The 25,871-nt window shown below is 44.5% G+C and overlaps 1 gene segment (V, D, J or C); it reads right to left on the minus strand.

Moving 5' to 3' along the window:
• Nucleotides 1-25,871, minus strand: part of LOC114583608 (immunoglobulin heavy constant epsilon-like) — a 179,784-nt gene that overhangs the window by 1,603 nt on the left and 152,310 nt on the right. Inside the window, 4 exon segments of the C gene segment in view lie at nt 2,945-3,279; nt 4,280-4,603; nt 5,356-5,688; nt 7,112-7,523. Coding sequence covers nt 2,945-3,279; nt 4,280-4,603; nt 5,356-5,688; nt 7,112-7,523 — 1,404 coding nt within the window.

Raw genomic sequence — 25,871 nt, forward strand, 5'->3', positions numbered from 1 at the left:
AAACCAAGGCGTGCTTTCCCATAGCAGCGGGGGACTCAATTTACGAATGGAACACACTCAACAAGAAGCGGAACATGTTCTGCTTCCAAGGCAAAGTTCACAAACCAAAACACTATTTCCGGGTTTGCAGTGTTATTAATCCAAGTTGTTCATAAACTAAGCTGTTCTTAAACCAAGGTACCACTGTACTTAACTCTTATGGAGGGTTATGCAAATGTTTGTTCCCATCTAGTCTCATCTTTAATGTTATACAGGTGTCAGTTAATCCTTTTCATCCACACTTCATTCACAGTCATGCTGCATCATTGATATAGTATTATTATTTTAGTCTGATGGTAACTATGAAGCCTGTGATGCACTGTGAGTATGAATGAAATGCACAAGTATTGGTTTGTCTCCAAATTCTACATAACACAAACTATGATCATCTAAATTTTGTACTGATGGTTTGGGGAACACATCTGTTCACGCCATGGGACATTTAGGCCATGGCATACAAAGTAGGTTCACTCTCATGAGAGCTCTCCCTCCCTTCGTTTCTTGCCTCACTCTGCCGAAACACTGGTTCACCCATTTCTTCTGGGTTTATTTCTCATGTCTCTAGGGAACCACTTGCGATGCCCTTTTGGCCATGTTACTGAGCATCTGAGTATTACAAATCTGCAGAGGCGATGAAAACAGTTGCTAGACATGTTTGCCACATGAGAAAGTGGATCCTATCCTTGATGGCGACGACGAGGCATTGGGAATGACAGGATGAAATAATCCTGTGGAAAATTTGTGATATTTGGAGACAGCGGGGATATCTTAATTCCGCCTTAGTAAGCTTATTTTATGAGGGAGCGAGTTGTTTTAGAAAGGCCACGCAGTGAGCTTCATGGTTGAGCAGGGATTTGAATCTGGAGGCCTAGCTACCAAACCCAACACCAACAAGGACACTAAACATGGCAGTGGTTAACCCTGGCATAGAAGTAGCCAAGGATTTGGTGAGGGCAGTGTAGAAAAAAAGTTTGCGAGTCTCTGTGTGTTGAGTCTGTTGGAAATGCATTCAGTGCATGACTTGAAGGGGTTGATTCTGCTATTAGTCTTGGTGACAGCAGACTCTGATTGACTGGAGATTCCTGTCATTTGGAAGGCAGTTGAGATTTGAAAGCTGGAGGAGAGGTAGAGATATGTGATTCTGAAGGATTTCCCCCATTAGCTGCATAGATCTGACCTAAGAAAGACAAATCTCCCTGTTTTATTTCATAAACTGGTTTTGCTCTGTTTACCTCAGTACAGTATTGTCTGTCTCCTTTCTCTCTGAATTCTCTCTGCTTTATTCCAATCACTTTGCTAACAAAGTCAAGAGGCCACATATAAGGCACAAATATCCTATGACTGGCTTAACATCATGCAAGCAACACATCTCTTACAACTGCGGCTTCTAAAGAGCTGACTCAAATAAGGGCTGGCCACTTTCTTTCCACATGAGGAGGGCATAATGAATCTTCTGTGCACATGTTCATTTATCCATGCTCTTCTCTGTGGGCATGTGGATATTTTAGGTTGGTTTTGTGCCCCGCATCTCTTTGTTTCCTCTGTTGGCCCTAAATAGTTTTCTCTTATACATTCAAATGCAAAAATTTTTGCCAAAATCCCTAGGTACCAGTGTCAAGCTGTTATGTCTCTTACAATGTTTCTAGCCTTCTTAGGTGAACAAGGGCACACTCTTGTGCTTGAGGTCTTGTGTCTATTCCTGAGTCATTTTTTAAGGCAGAGTTCACAAGCCCCTTAAGTCATAGGAAATGTTACTTTCAATTCTTTCACTCCGCAGTGTGTGAGCACTCCATTAATCTGGCCTGAATGCTTTGTGAATTTGGATTTACTTGCTTCCTACAAGAGGTGCCTCCAGATTGACATTGTCTTGCTGGGGGCGGGGGGGGGGGGTCAGGGGATGAAGACGCCCCACTTTCCCTGTAAGACCCCTTACACACATACACCCATTTCCAAATTCTACTTCTTCTAACCTTTACCGCCACCAATGTTTCACAAAGAAAACGTTATCCAATTATTTTTTGGCCAACCTCTGATGCCATCATATGCTTTGTTTGATGGGGGAAGTGGGATGGGGGAGGAGAGATTATATCAGAAAACATAGTTTTCTGTTGCCCTCCCTCTCTCTGTAAATAGATGCAAAGAAAGTGAATATACTGACCAAAGCTTGCCTTTATTTTATTTTTTTAGAATATGAAAGGAAATTGTAAAACATATCTGTTTCTCTGCCATTTCCCCCTTATTTTTTAGTGTTTCTTTTATATAAAAAAACCCTGTGGTGTGCATGTGTGTCTGTGTGTTCCTTTTGAGACCACACCATGTATCTTTATATGTCCTTGCAGTATGACCAACTGAAACACTTTTTGCTCTCCCAAATGGAAAATGAGAGTGTGCCCTTCTGAGCATGTGCAGAGGGTAGGCAGTGTGGAGCAGTGAGCAGAGTGTTGGGACTCGGTGCGGGGAGATGTGTGTGAGGCTTGGAGAGTCAAGTCACCACTTGGTAATGAAGATTCACTGGGTGGCCTGGGAGAAACCATGCTTCCTCAAGGCTGTTTTGAGGCTAGCTTGGGATTACCTGATATATGAAGGCCTGGGCTCATTGTTGGAAATAGGATACAACTGTGACAGTGATAAACACATTTTTCCTCTGCTGCCAACCTTAAACATTTGGCATTTGTTTAATCCTATTTCCCCATTAATCCCCCCACAAGTCACTTTCTCTCCTGGAAGAGCCACAATAATAGATATCTATGACAGTCTTTGGATGAGTTCTTTTTTTATTCAGTCATTGGGTACATTTTTGCATGGAGATTTTTTAACACAGGGTTGGTCTAACAATCTCGAGAGAGAAAAAAACCCTGGGGCCATAGGGCGAGGGGATCGCAGTGCTGGCTGAGGGCTGTTTTCATTTTTTACCCCGGGATTTCTCAATGGTCTTCTGAATGAACTTGAGGGTCAGACCTTCATGGACAACCATGCAGGTATAGGCATCACCTCTGTTCCAGTCTGCTTTGGGGACTTTCAGCTTGCTGAACAAGAAATATAAACCATCGCCATCACTGTAGACTGGGGTGCTGAGATAGTCAGCTTCAGGCAGAGGGTTCCCATTCTTGAGCCATTTCAGGGAGATGTCACTGGGCTTGAACCCTCTCACCAGGGCAGTGATGGAGACATCACGGCCATTAGACCTGAGCTCATCATCGTGGGGGCGGAAGAGATACACACCTGGAGCTTCTTTGGTTTCTGGTTATGCATAGGGAAACAGAAAGAGAAAAAGAAAATGACTATTCAGTTTAGGTCAAATTAGTAGAAACCATGTGGAGAGCTGGGGAACGGAGGAGACACAAAGGCTTCTGTGCCAGGTATGGGCAACCTGTAGCCTCCCAGATACTGGTGAACTACAACTCCCATAATCCCTGGCCATTTGTTGATGGGAGCAGGGGTCCAACTACATCTGGAGAACCACAAGTTTCCCATCCTTGGCTTAGGGAAACATGGTTTAGGCTACGTGTCTTGAATGGTTCAGAAAACCCACTGACATGTTGGGCTTCTCGGTGGTGAATGAACAATACACACCACTAATGTGCCATTTAGGGGACATTCACACCACCCCTTTTCTCAGGTGTATACAGAAATTTCGTAGCACACAAGGACCCCCCAAACTGCCTTGAGACAGAGTCAGGAGGCTGGTTCTCTGAAGCTGCCTCTCCAGAGCTGTCACTCAAGCATCTGCCTGTGGGACAGATTAAAGGTGCGAAATGGGCCTTGGTTACAACGATGTTCATAACTGCTTTGTACATAATAGCAACAATAGTCCATCTACGTCAGGACATGTTGCACAACTATTATTATTAGTCAGATGGAAAGTTACCACACGGAATAGAGACTTCATTTTTATGAGGGTGGAAGACAGTATGCTAGAGGCATCATTTTCTATGTGGTACAACTTTTCTTGGCACAAGTGTCAAAACATGCTATACAGGTTTTTTAAAGCACTGCATGTGGGTTGAGGTGCTAGTGGGACGGTTGTGGGGACCACAAGCAACTATGCCTCCATCAACCTACTTGCAACATGTTTTTTTTTTTTGTTTTTTTTGCGTTGCCAGATCTCACTGTCCATGTTGGTATATTGTGTTTGTTCTAAATGGTGCTACGTTGATATGCATTTTCAGCAATCTCTTTCCTGCTCAGGAGGTTGTTGGCAAAATTTGCAGGGTGGAGAACAGGCCTGCTTCCCGCTTACCTTTCTTCTTGCTAATCTCTCTTGTTTTCGGTTGAGGCAGGGATGGGTGTTGCACTGTGCAGATAAAAGTCTCCCCTGACAACCAGTCGCTTTCGGAAATGATCACAGAGCTGGATGCGGTGAAGGTGTTATTCACCTCCTCTCTCCATGCAAGTGGCTCAGGGCTTAGACTTCCTGCTGTCTGTCGTGACCAGGTCACTTCCAGTTCTTCCTCTTCTCTCTCTAAGTTGACTATCATGCAGCTGAGTTTGGGTTGCTTATCCATGTAAAGGTCGTTGGGGCTTGGGGGTAGGATGAAAACTTTGAGGGGAGTTCCTGAGGAGTCTGGGAATGCAAAAACCCATGTCAAGTCCCAAGTCTCCTCCCACCATTTCCCTCCCAGCCTGCTCACATAATCTTATTCTGCTCTGATTGCTTCTCTTTCAGAGTAGCTCTACAGCTAAGTCAGTCCAGGCTCCCCATTTGGCTCACCTGAGAGTTCCTGTCAGTCCCTTTCCTTCCCTTGAACAACTCCAGCACCTTCTACCATTGCTGAATAATCCCAGTTCTCTGTTGTTTTTGGAACTTGCACCCCTTTAACTAGTGTGTTTGCCCATTCCCCAGATTCCCCGATGGATCACTTTCAACACCAGTGTGCCATAGAGAGATTTACAGCTGGTGACACAAGTAATCAAGCTAAACTGCCTTCTGCAGAAGAAGAGAAATGTGTTTCCTCAACTCCCTGACAAACATTTAATCTAAACTGGAGAAATCTGAGTGCGCGAAAAAGCCACCTATCAAGATTTTTCAAAGGAAAACTGGCTTGGTGCCCTCCTCTATGACACAGAGTCCTGCCTCCAGTTGGTTCAGTCTCTCAAGTTCCAGATAAATGGAGTAAAACCTCAGATATGCCAGTAGGGCAAAAGGTTGGAGAAACCCGTTCCAAATAGCAAAGGACCATGATGGATGTATTTCTGGGTCATTGGGAAACCCACCATAAAATGGAAGTAGCCCCTTGCTCTTGGCCTTTCTGTTTTTCAGTCCATGCCCACTTCATCCGAACCTAACCAAGTCAGAACTGAGTCAAGAGTTCTTACCTTCACAGATCTTGGCTTTGCTTCTCACAGAAGTTTGGGTTGCTGTGTGGGACACCTGGCAGACGTAGACATTCCCATCTTCCCAGTCTGCTTGGCTAATGTTGACTGTGCTGATGGCACTGAAGGTGTACCCATGGGTGTCTTTCCAGGGCTGCTCAGTGAAAGAGGGTTGCGACATAGGTTTCTCACTCACCAGCCAATTTACCGTCACATTGTTGGGGTAGAAGTTGGAGATAACGCACATCAACTCAATGGTGGCATCTCTGGAGCTGGCCTTGCAGGAGGAATGGAGCAAGCGGACCTTTGGGGCTACGGGATCTTTCTTTTCACAGGCTGGAAGAATAGGAAGTATAGGGAGTCACATGAGTACCTGTATTTTAATGATGTACGGTGCACCTAACCACCTGTCTCATTTCCCCAAACTTAAATTCAGTTCTCCGCATGTCTACATTATTTAGTTGAGAATTAGCCAGGATTTTAGTACAAACTGTGCTTAATATTCATGTCTTGTATGCAGTTTTGCTGAATAAATACACAATCTGGAAACAATTTTCCTGAACATAATACATTTGTGTGCACTGTTTTTTGGTGAATATATGTATTTTTTGTATATTTTGCACACTTTTTGGGCAGGGGAACTGCATCACAAAATTCAGAGAACCACGAATTTAGGAGAATGGGCTTTCTGTTTGTGCATTATTCCAGGTGGTGTGAATTAGTTTGTATTGAAATGCAAACTGAACTGAATCCCCCCCAATTCCCTAAATGTGAGTGGCTTCTAATTCACCTGCCATTAGTTCCTTTGGATCATGTATTCATTTCCCTCTCTCCTTATGCTAGCCTTTCCCAGAGAAGGAATCAAGCTTATTCCTCTTTCTCCTCTGAATCCCTGCACTAAACCCACTTCTTTTCTTAAACATCAAATTTCACTTTGCTGCGCCCAGTGCCAAGGAGGACAGTGGAGGGCAGTTCCCTCTTCTGTTTCATTGTCGGTTCTAAGTAGGCCTAAGGATCACTAAGAGGGCTGGTAAACTATGTATAAACAGTTGAAATGAGATCACATATGTTAATTGCACCGTTCCCTTTGTTGTTGTTTTTTTAAAGACTAATTTAAGAAAGTGTCTCTCTGTGTGTATGTGTGTGTGCAGAGCATCCCGTGTTGCAAATATTTTCATAAGAAAAATGAAGAGGGTGTTTTTGCTGAATTTTGACACCTATTGCTACAATCTGTCATGGTGCAACCTGACTTTCCCTAAATTTGAATCACTATTAACTGGATAATTCTAAATCCTTTCTTCCCACTGCTGTCTTGTCTATCACAGGCACATGTGGGGAACCTTTGGCTCTCCAGATGTTGCTGAAATATAACTCTCATAAGTAAGAATGGCCAATTGGGAGTTGTAGTTCAGAACATCTGGAGGGCTAAGGATTCCCTACATCTGATCTCGCTGGGTTGTATCCATTGGTAGTCATACCCACTGAAATTAATGGGCATGGCCGATTTAGGTTCCTTAATTTCAATGTGTGGGTCTACTCTTGATTAGAATTTGGTTGGATACAACCCACAATATTTGTGAGTGTTCTCTGTAGTGCTCAATGTGCTTCTGAGGGTACAAAAGTCAGATAGTAGGACCAAAAATATTGCAATCGTTATCCATCCCTTCACCCACACAATCCATATTTCATTTCTTTCTGCTTCACCCAACAAATACTGAAGGAGGAAGAAAGCAGATAACAAAGGCTCAACCAGACTCACGTCCAATCTCTTTGTTGATTGTGGAGCTGGTAGCTGTATGTGCAATATGGCATTGAAGCTTCTCTGATTCCCAGGTGCTGGTTGGGATGGTGAGCTGGCTGCTGAGGGTGTAGTGGCCCCTGGATGAATCCAATAGAGCAGGGAAGGTCCGGATGTCAGATGAGGATCCTGAATTCCACTGTACTTTGACTGGTTCGGGAAAGTAGCCAGAGACCAAACAGCCCACGGTAACCTGGGAGGCAGTGGCGAGGTCTTGGCAACAGGGAGACAATGGGAAGACGACTGGGGCTGTGGGAGATGCTGCAAATGAAGAAAAAGATGCGATGACAATCTGTTCCTTGGGCAAGCATTTGTGTCTCCTTGCCAAGAGCGGGGAACAAGATACAGTGGTGCCTCGGGTTATATACGCTTCAGGTTACATACGCTTCAGGTTACAGACTCCGCAACCTAGAAATAGTACCTCAGGTTAAGAACTTTGCTTCAGGATGAGAACAGAAATCGCGTGGCAGCAGTGGCAGGCCTCATTAGCTAAAGAGGTGCTTCAGGTTAAGAACGGACTTCCGGAACGAATCAAGTACGTAACCAGAGGTACCACTATATTGTTCACTTCCATGCCAAGTGAATCTGGTGTTCAGTCCTGGTCAAAAGCTGTGAAGGCTACCTGGAATTATTGCACAATTTGACTTGCGGTTTCTTGTCATCCCAGGGATAAGGAAACTGCTGAGAAGCATATTCAGCACCCTTATGCCACCTTCCAAGATTTGTTCCCAGGCACTGCCCAACCACTTTCAAGCTTATTTTCACAGTTGTGAGGTTTGAAAACCTTACAGTGCTGAGTTCTATGGAGAAAACACTCAGACCTGATTAACAACCTTTGACAAAATTATCTGCCTCGGAGGACAAACCTATGCTGGACCAGATGAGCCATTGGCCTCATCCAACATAACTCTCCCTATGTTCTAAACTAATCCATTAAAAAGCCACTCATATACTCTCACACATGTAGAATACATGACCCAAGCTTCAACAACCACTAACTCTAAGGCCGCACACACTTCCCAAAGGAATAATCCTCAATGAACACAGTGGGTATTACTTCTGAGGAAACATGCATGGGATTCTACTATAATTTGATTTGACATCCATTTACAGTGCAATCCTATGAAGGCTCACTGTGAAGTATACCCCACAGAGTTAATTAGTTGACGCCAAGTGGTTTTGCATAGCTTTGTGACAAGGTAATATTTCTCCCCCTAAGCTAACATATGAAATTAAATATGGGAGACATTTTATTTTGTATTTCATGGGTGCCCAAGTGGGTGGGGTCCTGTCTGTGAGAAAAGGACATGCTTCTGTGGCAATGCGGAAGAATCAGTGGAACATTAGCAGGGGACGGGGGGACTCAGAAGGGTGGGTTACAGGAAAGGGATGTGTTTCTGTGACCACTAGACCAGAAGGTGACTTTAATTCTGAAGAAGAACCTTGCATGGCTCAATAGCTTCTAAATTATGAACAGCTAGAGCCATCACAAGAACAAAAATATAAAATTTTTACTTACAGCCCCTCACCTTTTTAAAAACTGACCCTGTTCCAATGCCAAATACTAGGAAATTTAGCAGACATGGAATTAAAATTGTGGCAAAAACATTAGCTGCTGTTGCTGCTCTGTGTGTGTGTGTGTGTGTGTGTGTGTGTGAGAGAGAGAGAGAGAGAGAGAGAGAGAGAGAGAAAGAAAGAAAGAAAGAAAGAGCGCACACGTGCTAGCTTTTGAAAGTTTTACTGGGTGCATTTTGATTCTTATTTTAATTGTTGTTCCTTTTAAAAAGTTTTTAATGGAATTTTATTGTTTACTGCTAGACTCCAACACCATACATTTAGGGGACATGATTTCTCCCAAAGTATCCTGGGAATAAGTTTGTTAAGGGTGCCTGGAATTGTAGTTCTGTGAGGCCAAAGTTCCCAGAATTCTTTGGGTTAAGAGTGTGCTTTAAATGCATGGTGTGTATATACTCTCACTGAAGCCTTTTGAGGAGATAAAAGTAGTTTAATATTTTTAATTAGTGTGCAGAAGGAGAAGAGCAGACACATACTTCAGTCACAGTGCTTGGTTTCAAAAGCACACTTCCTAGGATCATTTGGGCCTATAAATGAACTTCAGATGAAGATCCAGATATTTGTCCTAGGTAGCATTTTTACTACCATCAACCAGGTCTCAACATTCATGGCCTGTTTTAGCTCTGTTTTCTGTTTCACTTCCTCTTATTTCAGCACCATCTGTATCTGCCCAGATGTCCTGCATCCTGTTTACCACCCTCTTGCATTCAGTAAAAGGTAGAGCAAATAGAAGCATTTAGAAGAAAATGGAAAAACTGTTCAGCAGAACTTTTTAAGAAGAAAAATGGAAAAAAAACAACAAGCAACTGGTGGTAGAGAACATTTAAACTGCACCAGCTGATGGCGATACTAAATACTATTACTAATACCAATAATAAATTGTACAATCAATTTCAATCTGTTCCATATTATGCTCAATATTTTGAAGAGTCCATGCAAGTTATCAACAAATGGAGTTTTACAGGCCCAAAATATCCCAGAAATAATGGTCTTTTGGGCAGCCCAGGGACCAGGGCCTTCCAGATGTCGCCCGGCTCCAACTCCCATCAGCCACAGCCAGCATTGCCAAAGGGCAGGGGTGATGGGAGATGTATCTGTAGGGCCACAGGTGCCCCATTCTTGGCCTAGCATTTTCCTTCTAGTGCAGTCTTAAGCCAGCCAAGTTCCTGCCAAAAGTTTTGGGCAACAACTTCCATCAGCAGGGCATAAATTCAGCAGGTGAAGTTTTCCCCACAGCATGCAGATGCAGCAGTGATGTAGCTGCACTAATGAAAGGAGCTTCGTATTTTCTCTTACTGTTTGCCATTTTGGTCACACCCAAGCTATACATTTAAAGCATATGGGTTCCCCCAAAGAATCCCGGGAACTCGGATTCAATTCATTGCAGGTCTGTGAACCACCTGAGAACTCCCCACTTGAATTGTTAGGCTCAGGGCCCTGTAAAAAAAGTTGTGTATTGACCATAGTTTTCCTGCTGACTCATACCTGCCACCCCATAATACTCACACATGCCTCCTTCAGTTCATTGCGACTCTCATTCCCTGTTCTGATCCCTTTGATGGCTCCCCACTTGACCCATCAGGCTCAGCTGAGTTTTGTACAAAAGAGTTCGATTAAGTCTGCTTAAAAAGCATTGCTGAGACTTGTGTGTGAGGAGGTTAACAAGCCAGGGGCCTGTCTTTGTAACAATCAGTCAATCTGCAGGCATTACTGATTTTCTGCCAATTAGGTGGCTGTTAAACAACAGCAAACCAAGTTTTTCCTCCCTGATTGGTTGGAAACCCCCTCCTTGTTAATATTAACTTTATATTCTTATTAGCCTTATATTATTAACTCACACAAGTTAGAAATGAACTTTTCAGTAGGGGAAAGCATTGTCTTAAACTAAATATTGGGCTTTGTCCTCCCCACATTTCAATGTACAGAAACCATGGAGCAACAACAGCAGGTCTTTTCTGCCCCCTCTTTGCACTGCTTGTGTCCCACAGTTGAAAACCACCTTGTCTTTCTCCCTGGGGTTGGCACATTTTTGTGAGTGCCTGACACACACAAAGCACAATTTAGCAGGAGAAAATTTTGATGCCAGGATACACTTTCATTGCAGAATTTCTGTGCCTCTCAGACTACTGTTACAGGTACAGAAGTAGAGTCAGAAAAGCAGGCAGCAACCCTAATCCCCACCAGTCCTTTGCCCTCCTGCTGGCCAGATCCTCACTCCCTGGCAGCATTGCCCCTGCCAGGTCTCATTGCCAACGGAAATCCCCCGTGCTGAAATCCCCTTTCCTAGGCAATCATAAACAGTGCAAGAGCCCTGCCACTTTTGCACCTGGCCACTTGACGATTGATTGATTGATTGATTGCATTTCTATCCCACCTTTCCTCCAGCAAGCTCACGGCGGCATACATAGTTCTGATCCCCATTTTATCCTCTCAACAACCCTGTGAAATAGGTTAGGCTGAGAGTGAGTGACTGGCCCAAGGTCACCCAATGAGCTTCATGGCTGAGTGGAGATTTGAACCCTGGTCACCCAGGTCCTAGCAAGACACCCTAACCACTACACAACACTGCCTCTCACTGAGGAGTCTCATCAACCCACATCCCTCTCAACTCCATTTTCAGACTCTGGCTTCTCAGTGTGGCTTTCAGAGCTGGCCCTAGAACCCAGAATTCCTGGTTCCCAGCTCACTTGGCAATAACTCACTGGAGCAGAGGCCAGGCAGTCTGGCTTGTCTGTGCCCAGCCAGCTGATCTGCTGTCCTCCCATTTATCTCTTCTCTACCAGTTTGCACTAGGGCCCTGGGGTCCTGGCTTGCACACCCTCCCTCAACCCTCCAGCTCTCAGCCATCTTTTAGAACTCAGGAATGCTTCTTAGGAGAACTCTCCCCTTCCCAAGGCAAACCTACTCTGCTGGCTAACCTTCCCTGCGAATGTTGCAGATAGAAAGCAGGAACCAAGCAAACTTTGTACTCCATTTCCTTTGAAGGTGTGTTTTTGAGGTGTGGAAGGGACTCCTCTCTAAGCTGAAGCATCCCGACTTTCTGTGCAATGGTTGGCTAAGTCCTTAGGACCACTCTAAGCCATTAAATCCCCCCCTTCCTACTAAGATGTGCTCTGAACACCTGAGCCATCTGCCTAAACAGAGCTGCCAAAAACTTTGCTCCCGATAAGCTGTCTTGCTCTAAACCATTAGGCAACGCTGGTGCTTTGTAACCCATTGTAGCCTAGTTGGTTCAGGGAATCTCTACTTACAACCAGGAACGAAACCACGGAGAACCACTGCCAGTCGGTTTAGATAGCCCTGGACTAGGTGGACCAATGACCTGACTCAGTATAAGGCAGCTTCCTATGTTCACATAAGAGCTTAGGCGGAGTCCCAATTCCCTGCACAAACAAAACACGCTCCTTGGAAAGCTTGGGCTTCCTTTTATTCTAGTCTGCCATAGCTAACTTTCCTTCTGACATACAACCCACAGCTGCTGGGTCTCAACACCCCACTGCTATGGCTTTCTAGGGCCCTTCAAACACGACATAGGAAGTATACTCCTGGACTGGGCCAATGGTCCATCTAGTGCATCATCCCATTCTCACAGTGGGCAACAAGATGCTCATGGAAATCCCACAGACAGGACCTAAGCGCAACAGTGCTCTCCCCACTTGTGATTGCCCAGCAACTGGCATTCAGAGCCACGCTGCCTCTTGACAAGCTACAGATAAGCCTTCTGGAAATGTCCTCTTCCTGCTTTATAACTCAGGAAACCTCACTTAGATAGGGATGGAACTTGAAAATTTTGGGTCAAAACAAAGTCCTTCCCACCCTCGCCCAGAGCTGAGAACAGCACCCAGGAGCCCTGGCTCTCGCATGCTCCAACTTACCTTTCCTTTCCAAAGCTGGGGCTTCAAATTTGTTGCTCCACACCCCTCCATGGGGACAGGAGCCAATCCTACCCCTTCTTAAATGCATCCCAGTCCTGCTGTTGCTCTAAACCACTTGGCAACACTACCCTCCCCAAGCTAAAACTAGATTGTTTTCCCTACCTGTTTTCCTGGGAGTAGGAATCAGTCAGCTATGGAGAGTTTAGGCTTTCAGAAGTGCCCTAAGTTGCTCTGTCCTACTCCTCAGTTCACTCCAGCCAGAATCCAGGGGTCCTGCCTGCCTCAGCTCTGACAATGCCTGGGAAGGGGTCTTTCTCCTCCAAAGAGCATTCCTCCCCCCGACTTTTGGAGCAGAGAGCAGGACCCAGGAGCCTTGGCTCCCCAGAGCCCTCCTTCTTCAACCTTCTGGTTCCTTGTTTGCGCTTGCTGTTCTGGAGTTAGCCCAAGGCTGCTTCCAAAGACTTGGAAAACATTGCTCCCTGGTGACTCCCCTGAAGCCAGATACTCCCGCTGGGGGACAAGCAATTGCCCAGCTGAGCACCAGGCTGGTTAAGGTAGAGAGCCTTTGTCTCCAAACCAGATTCCCCGAAGCCTATAGCTGAGCCACGTGAATCTTTCATTTTAAAATCATTCTTCCAGATATTCCTCCCGGTTTCCCCTCCAGGAAGCTACCTTGAAGCATACTGCAAAGGTGGGTGGCCAGGATTCTCACAGCTGAGTATCAGGCTCCAGGCAAGCTTTCAGGTAGCCTCCTCACTGCCTTCCCACTTCACTGAAGCCTGGGACTCTCCTGGGAGGTCAGAAATCTTTCGGCTGAGCATCATGGTTGCAAAAGACTTTCTGGTATCCCCCTGGCTTGCTGACAGCTTTGTGAAGCCAGTTGCTCACCTGGGAGGGCAGGAATGTCCCAGCTGAGCTCGGGCACCTAACCTGCCCCAGGTCAGGTTTCTCAAAGCTGAAAATCCCAACTAAGCACCAGGCTTAGGGCAGCTTATTGTGTAGCTCAGCGAAGCCTGCTGTGCTCATATAGGAGGTCAGGCAAGCCCCTTCCTCTCTGGCAGCTTCTTGGAAACCTAATACTTACCGGGGGAGCTCAGCGATCTCCTAGCTGAATGTTAGGCTTGGGGCTGACTTTCAGATATCTCCCGTGCTCCCTGTCAGCTTCCTTGAAAACTGGTACTCATCTGGGAGGATGAGGTGGCAACAGTGCACCTGATCACCCAACTCCAAGAAGACAACCAGGGTGCATTTGCTCATCAGCAGATTTTTACATGCATCCCGCTCAGCTAGGAGGGGAAGAATTTTCTTTATAATTGTCAGCCTTCCGGAGAGGTTGCTACCTTTCTCTCCGATGGCTGCACGGAACATTATGCTCACACAGGAAGTGAAAAACCTCCCAAATGGGAGGATAAGTCTGGGGAAAGCTTTTAAAGTAGCCCACTTTTTCTGCCTCAGGTTCATTGAAGCTCACCTACTCCACACTATTAAAAAATTCCTTCCAGTAGCACCTTAGAGATCAACTAAGTTTGTTATTGGTATGAGCTTTCATGTGCAAGGTATCTGAAGAAGTGTGCATGCACATGAAAACTCATACCAATAACAAACTTAGTTGGTCTCTAAGGTGCTACTGGAAGGATTTTTTTTTATTTTATTTTGACTTTGGCAGACCAACACGGCTACCTACCTGTAACTACTCCACACTAACTTCGTTGAAGCAAGCCGGTGTTTTGCCAGGGAATCGGAGATCTCTTGACTGGGATAGCTTGGTTGGTTAGAGCGTGGTGCTGATAACACCAAGGTTGCAGGCTTGATCCTCGTATGGGACAGCTGCATATCCCAACATGATCTTCAGGGTCCCTTCCAACTCTACAGTTCTATGGTTCTATGAACCAGGCTTGCTCCAGGCTTTCAGGTGAAGCTCTTTCCACCCCACAAGAGCTTCCATAAGCTTAAATATGTAATGGAGAGGAGGGCAGCACTTAGGGTAGGGCAAGATGGCAAATAACTCCATCTGAGAAGGCCTCTTGCTCTGCAGGGAGCTTCCCTCAGTACTTGGATCAGGTTCACGTGCATCTGCTCTCACTGAAGCATTCACATGCCAAGTTTCTGGTAAGTAAACCAGACACTCCTTGCTTATCTCCAGGGAAGCTGATGGGATGGATCTAGGCTACCCTTTCCGCCTGCTCCAACTGACTGACATTAAGCTGGTGCCTGATTTGGAGATGCCCAGCTGAAGGGTGGAGGCAAGCAAGCCTTACAGTTCAGTCTCAGCCGGGAGGCCTGAATATCAATACAAGACACCTAAAACACAAATATTTATTTATCATGTTTATACCTTACATTTTATCTGAGGTTGAAAGCCCACTGAGAAATGCTAGTCCACGTTCCTAGGCTTGTTTTCAGTCACCCTGTGCCTGGAGACAGGGATTGATTTCGGAAATTGCCTTCCTCTGGCTTATTTATATTTCGATCTTTCCAGAGCCCCAAAGTATTATTTATTGAGTTATAATGCTACTTACCTGCCCTTCACCTTAAGGTCCCAATGCGGGTGAAAACAAAAAGATGCGCACTTCTAAAACAGATAAAACCATTACAATGATAAAACAGGTAAGACAAAAACATCAAGCAAAATGGAACAATATAAATCCCACAAAAAGGTGAGTCATAGAACCATAGAATTGTAGAGTTGGGTCCCTCAAAACAAAATACTTTAAGTGTAAAGATGCTGGATGTATTTCTGTGCGGAGCGAGTTCCAAAATACACATAATCAAACCTTTTCTTACTCACCCAACCAAAGTCTGGAGTTGATTGAAGCAAGTGGTCCTTTGCTACTGACCTGCCACCTGTTTCCCTTTGGATGTCATTTCTGTTCTAATGGGGGCTTCAGAGATTTTCCCCCTAATCATGCTCTCAGAAAAGAAGCCAAAAAAAGAAATTACAGTTATGACGTCCTTGGAGCTGACATGAAGTTCTGAAATAATTTTTTTAGCATGGTTGAGTGAGGCCTAGGGGCTATAATTGGGATCCAAAACTGGTCATATGAAACATTCATCCGCACACAGCTTCCCCTCCCCACCCCCGGTTGTTTGTGTTGACTTGTTGACTTGTTTTCAAAATCCAGGCATTTATTTCCTGAGATACATAGGGCTGTGAAATAGCAAAAATTGTTGCCGTTAACCTTGCCAAGGAAAAACTCCAGCCATTTGTTTTCACTTACTTACCTAATTCTTAATTAATTAAGGATCTATTAATTATCAGTTAATTAAACTTAATCATGTTTCTCTCTATGCTGCAATGAGCTAGGCCATGGTTTGGCTTAATCTTACGTGCGAACCACCTTGATTTATAAGATATAAAGATATTAAACAATGAAACTTTTGCCTACAACACAACTTCCCTTTCTCCCCATTCTTATTTGTTTGTGTTGACTTGTTTTCTTGTTTTCAAAATCCAGACTTTCAGTTGCTATGAAGTAGCAAAATTTGGAGTTAACCTGGCCAAGGAAAAGAATTCCAACCATTTGTTTCTACTTGCTAACATGCTTCTTAATTAAACCAATCATTTATTAGTTACCAGTTAATTACATTTACCGCCTTTCTCACAGGGCACTGATTGTGCCTCTTTCTCAGTAGCTGTCACTAAGAACCGCTGCTACACAGGCTTGCGGCATCATAACAAAGCAAGGCCTACAACTCCGCCACAGAGGTTGTTTAACATTTCTTCATTATAAACATATATGCAGAGCTTCGTCACTGAGTCAAAAGTATCCCGCATTATTGCTTTGCAACCAATGGGAGTTGCATGTGTTTTAAGTGCTTTGTGGTGTTCTGTGGTAGCAGTCTTCTGCCTTCCAGATGTTGCTGGATTGCAACTCCTATCACCCTTCTCATGCTGGCTTGGGATGATGGAAAATGCCAGTCAGTAAGGAGAGGGCTGTGTGGTTTTATTTGGAAGTCTCTGATGGGATTAAAACCCCCCACACATTTTAAAACCAGCTTTCTTTAACCTGGTGCCATACAGTTGGTTTTGGCACCTGTGGAAAGTATGGAAACTTCCTGGTAGTTGTGAATATAAGGAATGCTATCCCTTAAATAGTAACTAATTGGCTGTTGGCAGAATACAATCTTCCTTTGGGGCATTTTTGAGGGCTCAGAGGACAGTGATTCCCACCACTGCATCGGTGGGACTAGAAACTGAGAAATGCAAAGAGTGATAGCAGAGAAATGCTCAAGCTAAGTTTGCTTCCTGAAGCTGAATACAGTGGTACCTCGGGTTAAGTACTTAATTTGTTCCGGAGGGCAGTTCTTAACCTGAAACCGTTCTTAACCTGAAGCAGCACTTTAGCTAATGGGGCCTCCTCCTGCCGCCGCGCCGCCAGAGCACGATTTCTGTTCTCATCCTAAAGCAAAGTTCTTAACCCGAAGCACTATTTCTGGGTTAGTGGAGTCTGTAACCTGAAGCGTATGTAACCTGAAGCGTATGTAACTTGAGGTACCACTGTATCGTAGTTTTACTCCCTTTGCATTGTCCCAAATGATCACCAAGTGTTCTGCAGGTGAGGGCCGCCTGCAGAGACAATTTTATTTGGAGATTCATTCCATACGATATAAAAATGGGCCATTTGTGAGGTCGTATCTACCCTTTGGACTTTCTTTCCATTACATATTATGATAGGGCACCCAAGGGCTTTCTTCTTTCGATAAGCCTTTTAAGTAGAAAGGTTTATCCAAGGCTTCATGTGTGTTGGAAATGTCCCATCAGGCGAAACAAATTGTGGGTTTGTTTTCTTTTTGCACCACAACAGGAGCCTGTCAAGGCTTCATCCCAGTAGTAAAGGCGGCATAAATTTACAAAACAAGAGTGAAGGCTTTTAAAAACATCTTTCTCTCCTCTAGTATCTGGCTTCCTCTGAGTCATGGATGAGCCTGAAGGGCCAAAGGGGTTTAGGGAAAAGGTGAGCTTTGAGAAAGCCTTTGAAGGAACAGATAGAAGTGGCTCTGTGTAGGAGTCCAGGCAATCCAAGATGTAAGTAAAGGGGGAGGATGTCATTGAAATTCTACTCAATATGATCCAGAGCAGAACTCCGACGTATAGTTAGCAGAGCAAAACCTTAAACATGGTGCAGGATTCCCAAAAAATAGACCAGAGACGACGAATATTTCATCCAGCAGAGCTTTACTACTCCTGAAGGCAAATGAGCGTAATGGTCGCAAATCCAATACATTCAGACTTGGCACTGACCATAAGAAATCCAGTAGCAGCAGACTTGACTTAAACTTACAATAACTTGTAATAAGTCTAAGCCTTAACACTAAACATATGTACAGAACCCCATACTGTCCTAGGAGGAAAAGAGATAGAAAGTGAAAGTGAAACCTAGGGTCCTTCTGGTCTATTTTTATAGTCAGCATGACCCTGACAGAAAGAGATAAGAGAACCAGTTTAAGCCAGCTATACTGAGCCCTGCTTTGGCCGGGGAGGGCGGGATATAAATAAATTATTATTGTTATTATTGTTATTATTGTTATCTGAAGGTATAACCCAAACATTATGAACCTTCCACTTGCTTCTTTCACACAGAGAAGCTTCCAGAACCCTCTTGAATTAATTAGAATAGGAAAGATCTCTACACATCAGATCCATACTTTCTGCACTAAGAAATACAAAATGGCAGAGGAAACTATGGTCCTCCAGAGGTTGTTGGACTACAAAACCCATCATCCTCGACCATTTGTTATTTTGGCTGTTACTGCTGGGTCCAACGACACCTGGAGTCTTCAGATTCCTCTGCCACTGATTTTATGGGAATGAAGGACAACAGGCAGAATTTTCAAAAGAGGATGAAATTCCTTCCTGAAAGTATGTGAAGGAGGAACAAAAACAAACAAAAACCTTCAGAAGACGATTTTCTTTATTTGTGTTTTTATTATTGTCTAGTAAATATATTTATGACCACAAAACATGCAATGCAGTATATGAAAATAGCAGAAATGTCCTCAGTGCTAGTCGTGGGTCTCATGAAGAACACAGTAGTGGTAGGTGGGTCATAAAATTGGTTTGTTTAAGTATATGGAAAGAGTTATAGGATGTTTATTTACTGTACATAAGTGGATCTGACTATAATAGAACAGGTCAGAGACTCTCATGGCTTCCTGAGGCTGGAAGCCTGCTAGTGAAGCAGGGACATTGGATGAACAGGCACAGCATAGTATTTCACATGGGGTGGAGAGGAGGCCTGAAGCTCTGAAATGGGGAGGTTGCAATGGAAGTAAGGACTGAAGGTACTCAGTGTAGCTCAAGACACAAAGGCTGAAGTCCTATGCACACTGAGAAGTTCATCCCATTGAATTCAGTAGGATTTACTTCTAAGTCGACATGCCAAAGCACCTTTCTCAAGGCCTGTGTCTGCCTCCATGCTTTACAATCGCAGGTTGGGTGGGAGAACTGGTTCCGCTCTCCTTGACTGTGGAAATCAGATATCTAGGGAGTGCAGTGCTCTAGGCTTTAGCAAAATTGCCTCTCTCACATGACAAATCCCTGAGTGGACAGGGCTTCATATCTACTTGCCAGGGAAGAACTTGGGCTGTTAGAGAGAAACGTAAGGTGTTTATACTGGAGATGGAATCCTGTCTCCAGCCAGTGACTTCTTCTTTGCACCTCCCAAGGTGTAGGGCAAGCTCCCAGGAAGATGCTTCTAGGCCACTCGTTGGATCACATTCTTATAGTCAGGGCCTGGTGGCTGCTTCTTCAGCTGCAGCATCCTAGAGAAGAGCCATTTTACCTGTGGGAAGGAGTGGGGGTGGGGATAAAGAAAGACGTAGAACAGACATGAGCATGGAAGAATAATAATATGCAAGTTCTATTTGTTATTAGTGACCAATCAGATGCCCCCGTTGGAAGCCTCAAAGCAGGACTTGAAGGTGCTACAGTGGTGCCCCACAAGATGAATGCCTCGCTAGACGGAAAACCCGCTAGACGAAAGGGTTTTCCGTTTTGGAGGTGCTTCGCAAAACGAATTTCCTATGGGCTTGCTTCGCAAGACGAAAATGTCTTGCGAGTTCCTGCAGGTTTTTTTTCCTCCCCCCCCTTTTCCCCAAGCCGCTAAGCCGCTTATCAGCTGATCCGCTAAGCCGCTAAGCCGCTTAACAGCTGATCGCTAAGCCCCTAAGCCGCTTAACAGCTGATCCGCTAAGCTGCTAAGCCGCTTAACAGCTGACCGCTAAGCCGCTTATCAGCTGATCCGCTAAGCCGCTTATCAGCTGATCTGCTAAGCCCGCTAAGCCGCTAATAGCGCTAATCCGCTAATCCGCTATTGGGCTTGCTTCGCAAGACGAAAAAACCGCAAGACGAAGAGACTCGCGGAACGGATTCTTTTCGTCTTGCGAGGCACCACTGTATACTCACAAGTTGTTCTAGGAGGCATGCTGCCTTCAACAATGGAAGTAAAACATTGTCCTTGTGGGTATTAGTCAGTCTTAACCTTATCCATTAATTTGTCTAACCCTCTTTTAAAGCTTTCTAAGCTGAATGGCCAACATTGCCTCTTGGGGGAGCAAATTCCACTGTTTAACTATGAAGAAGTACGTCCTTTTGGCAATGTATAATAAAATCTTTCCTTGTCATCTTTTCCCCATCCTCCTATTCCTCAACTTGTCTTGCCAACCAACAAGTCAAATCTTTTTCTTCATCCATCCTTCTGATTTTAATGGACTGTTTGACACAGTGTAAAGGTATATGCTAAGTCCTCCACAGAACCATTCACTAATTTACGATAAACAGTACTAATATTTCAGCCTTATCCTAGGACCCTCGTACTTACGGGACCGCCTCTCCTGGTATGCCCCGGGGAGGACCTTCAGGTCCACAAATAACAACACTTTGGAGGTCCCGAGCCGCAAGGTGGTTAGATTGGTCTCAACTAGGGCCAGGGCCTTTTCGGTACTGGTCCCGACTTGGTGGAACGCTCTGTCACAAGAGACCAGGGCCCTGCGGGATTTGACATCTTTCCGCAGGGCCTACAAGACGGAGCTGTTCCACCTGGCCTTTGGTTTGGACTCGGTCTGACCCTTATGTTTCCCTCCCCTTATGGTCTTGATTTATGGGCTACTACTAAAATGAGACTGCATTTTAAATTGTATTTTAACCCGTAATTTAATTAACTTTTTTTCCCTATTACATTTTATTGTAATTTTATTGGTGTTAGCCGCCCTGAGCCCGGTTCTGGCCAGGGAGGGCGGGGTATAAATAAATTATTTATTATTTATTTTTATTATTTTGTCTCTCCCCCCCCCCATCTCTGCAGTGTTTATGTAAGATGCAAGTGTGGATATGTAGTATCGCTTCTCCTCTACTCACTTTGAACAGTGTCACGGTGGCACTATAGCAAACACTGAGGATGAAGAGAAGGAAGAAAACAAAGATGGTCACCCACAAGTTATCCAGTTCCTCCTTTTTCTCATCACTATAATCAACATCTGCTGACACAGTCGTCTCTGTGAGGGAAGAAAGAGATGTCATTTCCAGTGTTCAACATAAAATATCCCATAACTTCAGTCGTTCCTTCACCCACCACTCATATTTCTACACTTTGTCATCAACCCATGGTGCAAGAATCCAAAGGCATCTGTTCCTAAATTTGCCTGTCATTGTAGTAATTGCAATTGCAGGTAGTGATGTAGAAAACCCACATTGTAGGAATTCTGTCACGGTGCAATTCCACTTTGACAATTCCTTACTTAAAGCCAGGCTATGGGCTGCCATTTAAAAATTCACATTGCCCAGTGGATTCTATCTGCTACCATTTGTCCTGCCCTTAATGATATAAATGATAGAATTATGTTGAATCATGGGTTCTATACTACTGTTAAAAGGTAAAGGGACCCTTGACCATTAGGTCCAGTCCTGGCCGACTCTGGGGTTGCGTCGCTCATCTCGCTTTATTGGCCAAGGGAGCCGGCGTACAGCTTCCGGGTCACGTGGCCTGCATGACTAAGCCGCTTCTGGCGAACCAGAGCAGCGCACGGAAACGCCGTTTACCTTCCCGCTAGAGCGGTACCTATTTATCTACTTGCACTTTGATGTGCTTTCGAACTGCTAGGTTGGCAGGAGCAGGGACTGAGCAACGGGAGCTCACCCCGTCGCGGGGATTCGAACCCCCGACTTTCTGATCGGCAAGTCCTACGCTCTGTGGTTTAACCCACAGTGCCACCCACGTACTACCATTACTATTATTCCTCCTTTTTCTTCCAGTCTAACATAGACTACAAAATCCATTATACACAAACTTCACACCTGCAAGATCATCTATGGCTTCTATAACAATTAATATTATCTAAATTTTGAATTAGTGGCTTGGTGTAGGATCTTTGGGAACCCTCTCTGTTCTCCCCATGTAATGTTTGTGCCTAGTCCTACAGAGTAACTTCACTCTGTTGGGAGAGCTCTCCTTCTCCCTTTTCCGGCACTCTGCCTAAAGGACCAGTTCATCCAATTCTTATCAGCTTGTTTCTGATAAACTTGTTGTGCAAAGTGGTTTAGAAAGGCCACACAGTGAGCTTCATGGTTGAGGAGCGATTTGAATCTGGAGTTCTAAGCACCAAACCGAATGCTAACGAGTGCACTAAGCAGACCACCTGCTAACATTGAAGCAAGGAGTAACCAGGGAGTAGGTGTGGGAAGGAAGTTGTAGATGGCTGAGGTCGCACCCTGGCAGCCCATGGAGTCTCTTCTAAATATGGGGTCTCTTCTAATTCTGATGAGAGAGGTAGGACATTCTGTAATGTCTTCTGTTACTCTCTTCCTTTGTTTCACTGGATGCAAACACTTTTATCCAATACTGGGTTAACTGGGTTAACTTGCCAGTACCGCAATTTTAGATCCACCATCTTCAAAAACTGTCAAGAAGTGCCAGTATGTCAAATATTTGTTGGCTCTGATGTTGGCTCTAGCCATTTATATGAATGTGCATATAAATTTGCATTTTTCTTTGCATGAGGGCTTGTGTTTGTCTCTACAGTGGTACCTTGCTTCTTGAATGTAATCTGTTTCCGGAAGTCCATTTGACTTCCAAAATGTTCGAAAACCAAGGCGCAGCTTCCGATTGGTGCAGGTGCCCCAGAAACAATAGCTGACAGCTGCACTGGATGTTCGGCTTCCGAAGAACGTTCAAAAACCGGAACACTTACTTCTGGGTTTACAATGTTTGGGAGCTGATTTGTTCATCAACTAAGCCGTTTGAGAACCAGTATTCCACTGTACATTCATTGCTGTCCTTTGCTTGTGGCAGTGATTTCTTCCATCTATTCTATTGAACTCCTGCCTGCTCACGTCTCCATCCTTCCAGTGTTATCAGCAGGGAAATTCTTACACAAGCCGAGAGAAAAATGAGAGTCTTGCAGCATAACTAGAGCAGGAGCAGTTGAGTGGAGACCTTGGCACTTGTAGTTTCCAAAAGCAGGAATGTCTGGGCTCGAGTGTGCTTGGACAGTTGATTTTCTTCCGTCATTGATTTTCAAGATCATCATCCAAAATGTGAAACTTTGAGTCAGCTCATCATTTTTTGTGTTTGATTGGGTAGTTATGAGGGGATCTCTACCTCTTTGGAGAACATATCCCCACTCTGCAACTTTGGGCACTGCCATGCACACCATGCAAACTCCTTCCCTAACGTATCTCTCTCATATCCTCATCTGACAAAAGTACAGTGGTACCTTGGTTGTCGGAGCTTTCTGCCGTCAAGCGGGAGCCATGGAAGCCACGTCAGATGTTCGGCTTTCGAAAAATGTTCGCAAACCGGGACACTCACTTCTGGGTTTGCGGCGTTCGGGAGCCGATTTGTTTGGGAGCCAAGCCGTTCAACAACCAAGGTACCACTGTATGACTAATCCATTCATGTGGCCTGAATATTTTGTGAATCTGACCTATGAACCCATCTGACCTATGAACCCATCTATCCAGGCTTGGCTCAGTTTGCTCGCCCATCTCAGTCATATTTAGAGTCAAACTAGGTTTATTATCACTATTACTGTTACTGTTATTATTATATTGATTTATTTATATCATGTTTTTCCCCCAGGCCTGGACCCAAGGCAGCTTTTAAAACAACATCGATAAAACACAATGATAGGTTAAATGTGTTATTTGAATTTGACATATTTCTGTTTTTACGTAGTAGATAGCTAACTTTGAGGGCCAAGTTTTGTTAAGGACCCTGGTGCAAAGGGAGGTAATTTTATATGCAGTCCTGATGAACAGTATCATTCCTTGTGGCTGTAATTTGCCATAAGCTTCTATAGATACCATGGTAGGGGGTAGTGAAGGAGGAAACTTCTTATTGTGCACCATAGCCCCCCCCCCCAAATGCCCCACTCAACAAGGTATCACTTTTAGCTTGGCCCTCAGAAATTATTCACTGTTTTTCAGGCAATGCAGGTGTTGTGCATTCTCTGCTCTCTCACTGAAATGCACAACAATCCAGACAATGTGAATTGATGGGGGAGGGAGGGTATATGTTTCAATGGTGAGTGTGCATGTCTGTTGTACCGGATGACGGCTGACTATTTTCTGCCCCTATGCCTAGTTTGCTGCTGCTCTCCATTGAGCTAACTTCCCACAGGATGCTTTGCCTACACCTGTGCTTCCACCTCCATCCAGATAAGCTCTGTACCTGCTATTGGACTGAGGTTCTAGCTCTGAGGTAGAGAGTGTACTTTGAATCAGTTGCACTTAATGCTAGTCCTTCTCAGAGCAGACCTGTTTTAATTAATGGCCCTAAGTTAGTCATATTCATTAATCCCTATGGGTCTGCTCTGAGCATGTGAACAGGCGCAACCTTGATGAAGGATCTTGTCTAAGCACGTCCAACAGTGGCCGGTCCGGTGCCACATGAAGACCTTCGCCCTCCACTGTCAGTTTGTCTTCAGCAATTGGCGTTCAGAGGCACAGCGCCTCTGAAAAGGAGGATTTCAAATAGTGATCACAGCCAACAACTGCAGTGAGATCTATGCATTTGTCTCAGCTTCTCTTAACTGCTTCTGTAAGAACATTTAAGGGGAGCTTGAAGAGCTTGTCAGAGTGACAAGCAATAGGCTGAGAAGGAGGGCAGATGAGACTCAAGAAAAGTCAGCTTCTCACATCTTGTAAGATATTTCCTGATTTGGGGAAGACGGAGAAGGAGAAGGGCATTGCAAAACAATTTCCCACTGACCTTCTAATATGGGCAGGTCTCTCCATATTATATGTATATTTTCATATCAAGAAGGCAAAATTAGCAGACGAGGCTTTGGCTTTGATTTTGGGCGAATGTTTCAGATTTAAAATTATCATTATCATTACTATTGGCATATAAATCTTGGTTTCAGATTTAAAATTATCATTATCATTACTATTGGCATATGTTTAAAAATGCATTTAGCTCTTGTTTCTCTACAATCATGTCCGCCATTCCCCAGCCCTTTTATTTTCACTCCCTTGTTTTATATATATGGGTTCATGTTTTTCCCACATATGCTGCAATGTATCTAAATCTGTCGCCTCTGTATGAGCTACTTGAGCCTTGTTAGCATCTTGGGCCTGCTTTATTTTCTGCTCCCCTTGCTCTGTTGCTGCTTCTTCTTTGCTTGTTTATACTGTCCTTTACAGCCTCTTTTCCTGCTGTATATTATATATCAGCTTCTAATACACAGAACACTGAGTTATAATACTGTTTCTGGGCCTGAAGTGAACACTGCAGCCTCTGCCATGATTGGATAGTTTGAACAACAATTCCATTCAGGAGCTGAGACCTGGTGGGGCAGTTGAGGCTGTGGCAAAGCTACTGATGGTAATGGGGTTGAGGGGGATCTGTAACAGAATCTTTGTGGGAGAGACGGGTACATAAATATTCCTCTTTAATGTTACAACAGCCTCTTTGTTGTTTTCAGCACCAGACGTTAAAAGGAGAGCAGCTTCCTGTGTGTGGACATGTGTAGATGGAAGTCAGCGTGGAGCAAATGACAGGATGCTGGACTTGAGTCCGGTGGAAGGTGACCCAGATTCAAATCACCACTTAACTAGATGAAGCTCACTGGGTGTCTTTGGACCAAATCACTCTCACTTCTGGGACATAGCAAGGGCCTGTTATGAGCAGTAAAACTACACATATACTGACCTTTGCAACTTCCCCGCTCCCCATGGCATAGCTCTGATAATGGCGAATACATTTTGCTTCCAATATCAGGAAGACCCCCTTAATCCATTCTCTCCTTGCTTTCCAGAACACACCCACCCCACC

This window comes from Podarcis muralis, chromosome 13 (genome assembly GCF_964188315.1).
Source record: "Podarcis muralis chromosome 13, rPodMur119.hap1.1, whole genome shotgun sequence".
Taxonomy (NCBI): Eukaryota; Metazoa; Chordata; class Lepidosauria; order Squamata; family Lacertidae; genus Podarcis; species Podarcis muralis.